The 9,707-nt window shown below is 35.7% G+C and overlaps 1 protein-coding gene across 1 annotated transcript; it reads right to left on the bottom strand.

Annotated features, from left to right (window-relative positions):
• Positions 1 to 52: 52 nt before the first annotated feature.
• ap2s1 (adaptor related protein complex 2 subunit sigma 1) lies at positions 53 to 9,265 on the bottom strand. Its single transcript, XM_052576615.1, has 5 exons — positions 9,097 to 9,265; positions 8,441 to 8,590; positions 8,153 to 8,266; positions 2,723 to 2,782; positions 53 to 1,131 (listed from the first exon to the last, which is right to left on the bottom strand). Exons 1-5 carry the CDS (start codon positions 9,097 to 9,099, stop codon positions 1,030 to 1,032), a joined length of 429 nt encoding a protein of 142 aa, XP_052432575.1. The 5' UTR covers positions 9,100 to 9,265; the 3' UTR covers positions 53 to 1,029.
• Between the last annotated feature and the right edge of the window lie 442 nt (positions 9,266 to 9,707).

Below are 9,707 nucleotides of genomic sequence, written 5' to 3'. Positions count from 1 at the left end.
ATGCTTTCACTGATCGGTCTTCAACGCAATGACTTTATATGAAATGCACACATTTTAAGTAGTTGTAATATATTTTATTTACCTGCATTGATATATATATACACTGACAGCAACACACGCGAGAGTAACACCACTTACATCATCTTTTACTCTGCAATCTCACGGGGACAAACAGGCAGAAGGGACACATACACACAAAATGAAGACCGAGTCTCATAGTAACTCATTAATCGATCTGTGAGGGAATGATTCGAGGCCGAGCAGTTGCTATAGAGCTCCTGGCGCGAGGGACCCGGCGCCACAAAAGAGAAAATTAAAAGTAGACCATCTTTTGTCCTTTTCCCTCTGAGCTCCATTCTTCCACTCAGCCTTGTTCTGTAAAGCGCTCGCTAATCGCTGGCTCGAGTTCTCCATAAAACCAAGACAACAGTCTTCAATGCAATTACAACGAGCAGGAACTGAGTGTTTTAGATGCCTGGAATGACTGGTTAGTTCATAACATTTACATTTTAAAACAGATGCATATATAACGTAGCTATATGTACACGATACAAAAAACAACCTTCACAGATTCTTAACATTTGATTTGAATATTTCATGAACTGAGCTGGATTTATTTGATAAAATCAAGTTGTATATATTAGTGCAGCCCATGGATTTGGGTTCGGAGGATTTTGGCCGGTGTGATGCTGTGATCTGTGTTAGTGTTAATGAATGGGCTTTGAGACACTGAAGTCTACTGTGCTGTAAAATTGCTGAAGTATTCAACTCTGGCTATGCCAAAGAACAATTAGGTCAATAACCAGGGAGGTTTAATAAATGTGAAATGTGTAAAATGTTATAAACTTGCGGATGTGAAAAGAAAGGCAACGTCCTTCATCGTGGACGTGAATTTTAAAGAGAAGGTGAAATGTAAGCGGATGTATTTCAGCAAGAAAAATAATAAGGCTTGGCCGCAGCGGGGGTGGGCGGAGCCTGTGGAAGTGGGCGGGGCCTGTAGTAATGGTGGTTGATTGATTGACAGGCTCGTTACTCTAAAGACTGCAGCATGAGGAGCTGCTTGAGCACCTTCGTCTGGCTGGTCTCTCTGATCTCTCCTGCCAGAAACATCTCGTCCACCACGGTGTACACCTGAAACACCAGCGCAACAGGTCCGTTTTAAAACAGTTCATTCATGAGCGTAACTTATATTTGATATGCAAAACCTCAAAGTTATCAACCTGACCTAAACTTCCTGAAAAAACAGTTTTATACAATCTACACGCCTTCTGTCATCTGAATGATAGGTTAGACTTTTTAGCAAGTAAACAGACTTTTAGCCCACGTCTTTTTGCTGCAAAATCATTACCCATTTTGAAATATTGTTAGTAATAACCTAATACTTCATGTTCACTTGTCCACAATAAAAACTACAGAGCTTTGGTCATAAACTAAACATTAGAATATCATCTTATTATGACTTACTCTTAGTTATATGCTTAAACTACGTTAATAGCCTGTTATACTATTATAAGGATTGCTCTCATTTAAATGACAAGCAATCAGAATTTCATGCTTTTTTTGGTGATATTAATATCAGTGACTGCATCAAATTGAATTTTTCTTCTCAGTTTGGTTCTCTGAATAAAAATTGTGCTTTTGTCCCACTTACAGTAAATAAGATGTCCATATTGTACCCGAAGCCATAAAAGCATGATGTATCTTATTATATTTGTACATATTTTGTTTAAAGTTTCAATAAATTGTTCCATTTCAAAAAATCTGATATTTCTGACTTATTTCATAAAGTAGATTTTCCAGGGTTAACACAGATCAAATCTCATCAGCGTGGCTTTGGTGTGGGCCGAGGTGGGATCAGAAATCAAATGCAATTCACTTGTTTTTCTATAATTACTCCTGGTTTTCCTTCCTCTCTCTCGTGCTGAATGGATGTGGATGTTCCTAACTGTATGACTGTTGCCATGGAGCCGCATTGCTGCTGAAACAGAGCTAATTACATCTTTTTCTCTCACTAGATTTAGCTGCTGTGCTCTTTCAGCTCTTCTCAATGCTCCTCTAACTGACAAACTGCAAGGATAGATGCAAGCATGCATTTACCTTTACAATAACACCTCTGATTGGTTTAGCCAAGTCTTACTGAATCATGTCAGTGCATTTTTGTGTTTTGTTTTGGAAGAAATAAATACTTTTATTTATCAAGAACACATTACATTGATAAAATGTGCCAATAAACAAAATTAATAATAATAATTATAACAATAAGATTTATATATAAAAATAAATGCTGTACTTTCTTAACTTTATATTCATCCAATAATCCTGAAACTGTCCTATCATAGTTTCCACATTGATGATGATAATTAATATTTCTTGAGAACCAAATCAGTTTATCAGTATGATTTCTGAAGGATCATGTGACACTGAAGACTGGAGGAATGATGCTGAAAATACAGCTTTGCATCACAGGAATAAATTGTATTTTAAAGTATATTAAAATTTTAAGTTGCAATAATATTTCACAAAATGACAGGGTTTTCTGTATTTTTTGATCAAATAAATATAGCTTTGAGGAGCACAACATTGATAAAAAAAATATAAAAAATCTTACCGATCTTAAACTTTTGAATGGTAGTGTGATAGAGATAGATAGATATATATATATATATATACATATATACACACACACACACAATTTTTTCACCGTGTTCAATTCTCCACTTACCTTGTAGAAATTGAAGACCAGATCTAATTCACACACATTGTGGAAATACTCATTCAAAACCTGTGAAAAAAAGAAAAAAATACAGATCAGTTCCAATGAATTCAACATCTTCTCAGGATACGCTTAACCACAGCAGTCGATCGTTCTCCTCAAAAAGTAGCAGCAGAATCAGTGACGGGTAGCTGTTGAGCATTTGTTAGTGTTGAATCCAGTGTTATTCAGAATAGAGAGTGAAGTGAAGCTGAAGTGATGGGGGAGTTGTTTACAGTGAGGGTCAGAGGAAGTCCTCGAATCCATGTCACCATGTTCATGAACTCCTGGCTGCTGGACATGCCATTACTCTCTCAGACACCAACAGAAACACTCCTTCACTCCTTTATTTACCTGGTGAGAGCTCTCGCAGATGCTGACTAATCATCCGTTTCATTAAAAGGAATTTAGATTGGAATCGTTAAGGGTAAGACTGAACATTACACTTACATTCATTAAGAACAATATATTCAGTATCAGTTTGTTGACAATTTAAAATTACATAATGCCAGTGATTTTAATGCAGTGACGTAACAAACCCACGTAAACCCCCGCCCCGGGAACACACAACAAAGGGGGCGGGGCCATGTTCTGCTGCTTTAGAGAAGAGGACTAGAAAACAAGAGGTGCACGTAAAAATCTGTTCATATATGAATCACGATTCTGTCTTCCAACAATTCTACTGGATTCACAAAGCAGCGGTTCTCAATCCTGTTCCTCGGGTCGCCCTGCTCTGCATCTCTCTCTCTCTCAGATTATCAGCTCAGCTCCAAAGATGAACTGTTCCAATTATACACTTATTTTCACATGGTTATTATCAGCCACGTCAAACATGGTGAGTGTGTGTTCGTTGTACTGTATTAAAGCATTGACTAGAATAAAACCATCTATTAAGTGCTAACAGAAGCAGTAGCATTTACAAACAACAGCCTATATAAAAGTATGACACAACAACAAGCAAAAAACGCAGCATTAAGAGCCATGCTTTAACATGTTCTGCGCGATCCTCTTCACTAATATCCACCAAAATTACCCGGAACAATTGTAACTGGAACTTTTATTTTCCCAGGAACTATTCCACCACCCCCCCCCCCCCCCCCCCCCCCAGACCTGTTGCTTTCTGTGTTTCCACCATGGTCAAAAGTACGGTGAAGATAAGCAAAACGTCTGGTGACGTAGGTCTGTGCGCATTTCTCAAAGTACCGTATTTTTCGGACTACAAGTCGCATCAGTCCAAAAATACCTCATGAGGAAAAAAACATATATAAGTCGCACTGAACAATAAGTCGCATTTATATAGAACAATGCTTTATGTTTTCAAGGAGAGGCTACAGGAGCACGGAGCAGCATAGAGCGCCCTCTCGCGGCTGTAGACGGTAATGTTTTCTCTTGGTTCATTTCTCTTGGTTCATGTCAAATTTATTTTGATAAATAAGTCGCACCTGACTATAAGTCGCAGGACCAGCCAAACTATGAAAAAAATATATAGTCCGTAAAATACGGTACACAAATTTCAGACTTGCATCCTCTGTAGTTTCGACTATATGAGTTCGACTCAGAAGTGTGATCTCCCGCGAACGGGACGACGCAAGTCCAGTAATTCTGCAAACAGCAGCATACTTGATAACATCCGTCAGCTCGCCTTGGCTACTACTATTTTCCTCACAGTATATTTTCAATCCAATCCACTTTTATGTCTATAGCACATTTTACAAACACAAAGTTTCCAAAGTGCTGCACAAAAGATTCAAAGCAATTAAAATATAAAGAATACAAAAGATAAAAATAATAAATACCATAAAGGACCAAAAAACTCATATGCAGTTAAAAGCCAAAGAATAAAAATTAGTCTTTAGACGAGCCTTAAAACACTCAACTGTAGAGGCAATTCGTACATGGAGGGGCAGAGCGTTCCATAGTTTAGGTCCAACCACAGAAAATGCCCTGTCCCCCCGAGTTTTAAGTCTTGACTTAGGGACTGCAAGCTGTAGCTGGCCCTCTGACCTCAGTGTCCGCGCTGGCGTATAAATTTGGATGAGGTCCGAGATATTTGTTGGAGCCAGTCCATTTACAGCTTTAAAAACAAACAATAAAATCTTAAAATCAATCCTAAAACGAACAGGAAGCCAGTGCAATGAGGCAAGAATTGGAGTTATATGAGCTCACTTTTTGGTTCCTGTTAAAAGATGTGCTGCTGAATTTTGGACTAACTGTAAGCGTGAAAGTGCGTTTTGATATATGCGTTTACTCTTTTTATTTTCATTGTAACATGTTAATGGTTTATAATTAAACCATTAACTATAACTAAACCGCAGATTTGAGTTTGCAGACTACATTCTCGCCTGAAATACTTTTAAAATTACATTTCATGACACTAACAGTAATATTTTGAAAATGATCCGAATAAATGGTGGTTGAAATCAAAGTGCTGCGTGAACTCAACCAATCAGCATGTTTAGTGCCTAAGTCCCGCCCCCAAAAGTTCCGGAACTTTGAAAAAGTACCACCTCGCCAGCAGGGACTTTCTGAGAGGCATTTTTTTTACCCAGAACTTTATTTAGTTCCTGGTTCCTGCGGTGGAAACACACCGAGTACCAGAACAAAGTCCCTAGTTCCTGGGTAAAGTTCTAGTGGTGGAAACTCGGCTATAAATAAAATTATTCTCCCTTGTTTCCATTTAATAGAAATAAAAGCATGGAAAACATGCTTGATTGCTCAAATTTTTTTTTTTTTTTCATTTTTAACATACTTTAAGCATTTTCAATCTGCTTAATAACTGTGACTGTTTGGTCAAAATGATTCTTCTTATTGAAGGTCGGGAGTGAATTACTCTTAATCCAATCTTACAGTATTCCTTTTAATGAATAGGAGCTTATGCTGATATTTGAGGAAGAACAAGCAGCCAATCACTTTTAAAAACCAATGCAAAGCACATTTATCATGCTGAACATTAAAGACCTTCATTAAAGTTAATCTCCTGACGACGTTTTAAAGCTAACAGCCCACACTTCCCTTAAGAGTCTGCATATCTCATTTTGATTAACGGTTAATAAAAGTGCATTTAAGAGAGGTTTTTAATTATGGATTCTGGGCAGCGTAATCAATTTATTACTCAGGAAGCATGATGATTACACCATTTAGCTGCTCAACTGAATGCAGAACACATTAGATGTTATTTTGTGGGAGATGAATATATACACATATATATATATATATATATACACAAGTGGTCCGAAGGTCCGCATGTGCAACCAAAATAAAAGATGTGCTGTAAAAAAGTTGTCAGTGCATTTGTGTATAGACATGTTTTTCAGCTGTTAATGCACTATTACCAGTTTAGATCGACAAGCTGTACTGCATAAGATTTCTATTCAAATTGAAAGCACAAATCTAGGCTACTCGCTGCCGTTTTTAAAGCACAATGCGGCAGTTCTAAACCTGGAAGCGCATATACTTACTTGCCGGCAGCCTGCCAAAATAAAAGCCTGATGACTTTAAGGTTGAAAATAATACAATTCATAAAATAAAAAAAAAAATTTTTATATAATATTTTCATTTTATTTTTAAGTTTACTATAAAATAACTGTATTTGTATTTATTTAATTCTCCTTTTTTATTTTAAAATATAATATTACCACACTTTATTTTATAAAACTAAAAGTGCAATAATATTATCACTATTATTGTCACTTGCATAGAAATTTGAAACACGTTACATATGTATATATCAGTGGTTCCCAACCTTTTTCACCTCGCAGCCCACACAAACAAACACAAATGTTTGCGCGGCCCACTGCAAAAAAACGTAACTGACTAACCAACTATTGTTGGGTTAATAAATTAGTAGTGTTGTCAAAAGACCCAGTACTTCGGTACCAAGTCGGTACTAAAATGTTTTAAATGTGACGGTACCAGGTTTCTTTAAGTACCGGTGGTACCGAGGTCCCGTTCAAACCCGGTTCAGCGCTATGATTTCCGCGAAGCAGAAAACGAGGACGGAATCTCAAAATCCAGTCATGAAAATGAAACTTACATTTTAATATGGACAGTCATGGAATTTGTCAAAGTTAGCATAAATTAATCAAATCAAATCTCCATATGGACCAGTATCTGTAAATGTTAAACCGTAAATGTTGCTTGAAATATGAATCCGTGTTCTGCGCGTCTCTGTGTGAATTAATGAATGGCAGAAACAAGCGGGTTTGTTTACTACATAGACTGAAGCGCATGACGCTTGCATTAATTTCAGCATCTGAGCTTCAGAGTTCTCTCTCCATCCAGCGATCTGAACTTTTCAGTTCATCTCAATGGACGCACAGCGCACCTGCATTTGATGCTCTGTAAACTCTGTGTGAAGGCGCACGACTCCGCTTTACTGATAGCACCGTCGCTTTATTGATAGCACTGTTTCTCGTGCATGCAAAGAGAGAGAGCGAGAGTCTTACCACGCTGAATCGGCACGCTATATGTAAACTATTCTTTGTTGTCTTCTGTCAAAATAATGGAGTTCATTTAGAATTATTCATATTCATTTTTGAACAAGCAGAAGACCTACCGGTTTCTCCAGTAGTGGGCGGAGCTAATGCGCAAATGGCAATTTCATTGGCTTGTATATACATTAGTGTGATAGTAGAATTAGTAGTAGTAGTAGTGTTTTTTAATAATAATTAATATGATCTATTACTATTTTTTCACAGAAACCCTCAATGACCAAAAATATCTTAAGCATCACCAGCAGTCTTAAGTTCAGTTAAAATGACAAATATGCATTCATTTGGCCTAAAAGTTAATTTTTACATAAAGGCATTGTGCTAGAAATATTACTATTATTTAGTAAAATGTATGTGATACTGCTACTACTGTTGAAAAAATTTATAAAACTTTATTTTTTAAAGAAATAAATCACAATATTTCTTCCATGTTCTAATTTTAATAGCAAATCCCATGTTTACCAAAAATAATATGTTTAAATGTCATAAATTAAAAGACAAATTAAATTTAGGTGAAACTTGTTTACTGTTTTTCATAATTATATAACTTGTAGAAAAACTTTAAACACAATTGTAAATAAGTATAAAGAATGGCATTGGTTTTATTTTTAGAGCTAAAAAGTTTTTTGTTTTTTTTATTAGCATATTTTTGTGTCTTGCTTTGGTACCAAAATTGGTACCGAGAACCGTGGATTTTCACTGTTATCGGTACCGAATACTGAAATTTTGGTACCGTGACAACACTATAACTTAATACTCAGAAGCTTAGTACTCCTTAGCAATTTCTGGTGTGCGGACTCATTGTTTACCAAGTGAAGTAATGCTACATTTATCCAAACATGCAAACTCATCTCTAATCTAATTTCTATTTTTGGGTGAACTATTTGTTTAAAGCTAGCTCCTCATTTACCTCAACAAAGTTGTGAATAGCTTCCAGGTAAGCCAGATTATTGTCCGTCACATCCACACAGATGCAAAAGTACAGGCCCGCGTACCGCCTGTAAATGATCTTGAAGTTTCTGAACTGCAGAAGAAAATAATGTTAAACATGCAAGACACCACCATTTGTAATTTACAGGATAAGACCTTTAAAACAACAATGTACGCGTGTAATCATATTTTTACCAATCCTATAAGAATTATACTCATATTTTAAAAATGAAAAGTGAGTAAAACTGTTAAAAAGTGAGTGTTGCACCTCTACAAAGTTGGTGTGCTTGGCATCACGGACTGTCACTACAGCATGAACCTCTTCAATCAGCTTCTGCTTCTCATCATCATCAAACTGCATGTACCACTTGGCCAGCCGGGTCTTCCCCGCCCGGTTCTGGATCAGGATGAAGCGGATCTGCTCGAGAACAACAGAAGGAAAGTTTAAACTGATTTCTCAGAAATCATCAAATATCATTCAGAGGACATGCTTTTATGTATGAATAATGGCATCGAATTGAACTAATATAATATGAATACGTATAATATAAAAGTATGCCATTATAAATGTATTGTGTAAAGTATTATTATTTAAATGTAAATACATTATTGATATGCAACAGAAATTATACAGAGCTTCCATAAGATAACTAACGTTAGGTTAGCCATGAGCATTTAGCTTTATTCATTCAGCGTTATTTCTATTCTGACGCGAGAGAGAATATTGAAAGTCCGATTATTATTATTTTTTTCTCTACTGGATACTATGTTCAACACTAAATGTCAATATAGTTTAATATGACCTTGTGTCGTGTTGTTATAATTGACAAATATCACACAAGCCTGTTAGCAGAGAAAAAAAAGACAGTCGAATTAACTCAAAATAAATAATTGTAACAAGCAAAAATTGGCATGTACACTTACCATTATGCTTGGTATTTATCGTTCACGGTGGCCTGAGTTATTTCAATCAATGTTTAATGGATTTAAATACGAAATAAAGCAGCAGCCTCAGACTGGGTTAGGTTCTGTAGCCGCCCGCTATCTTCACCCGACAGGATGCGAGCAGAGGCCGTTGGCGCTAGGAATGATGGGTAATGTAGTTTTCTAAGCTAGCTGATAACATACAAGCGTATCAGGAGAATGTACCGTTCCGTACTACAATTACAATCTTACACCGGGGTTGAACTGTCAAGGATAGCACATGACTTAAAGTTTTTTTTTTTTTTTAATAACAGATGTTTGAAATGACTGTTGCTTTATGTTAGTTTATAAATTAATATATATTTATCATAAAAACTTAATAATTAATGGAAGACCTGCAAATCGTATGACATATATATATATATATATATATATATATATATATATATATATATATATATATATATATATATACATATATATATATATATATACATACATACATACATACATACATACATACATACATACATATATATATATATATATATATATATATATATATATATACATATATATATATATATATATATATATATATATATATATAT

This window comes from Carassius gibelio, chromosome B15, assembly GCF_023724105.1.
Source record: "Carassius gibelio isolate Cgi1373 ecotype wild population from Czech Republic chromosome B15, carGib1.2-hapl.c, whole genome shotgun sequence".
In the NCBI taxonomy this organism is placed as follows: Eukaryota; Metazoa; Chordata; class Actinopteri; order Cypriniformes; family Cyprinidae; genus Carassius; species Carassius gibelio.
This window is presented reverse-complemented; position numbering and strand designations above follow the sequence as displayed.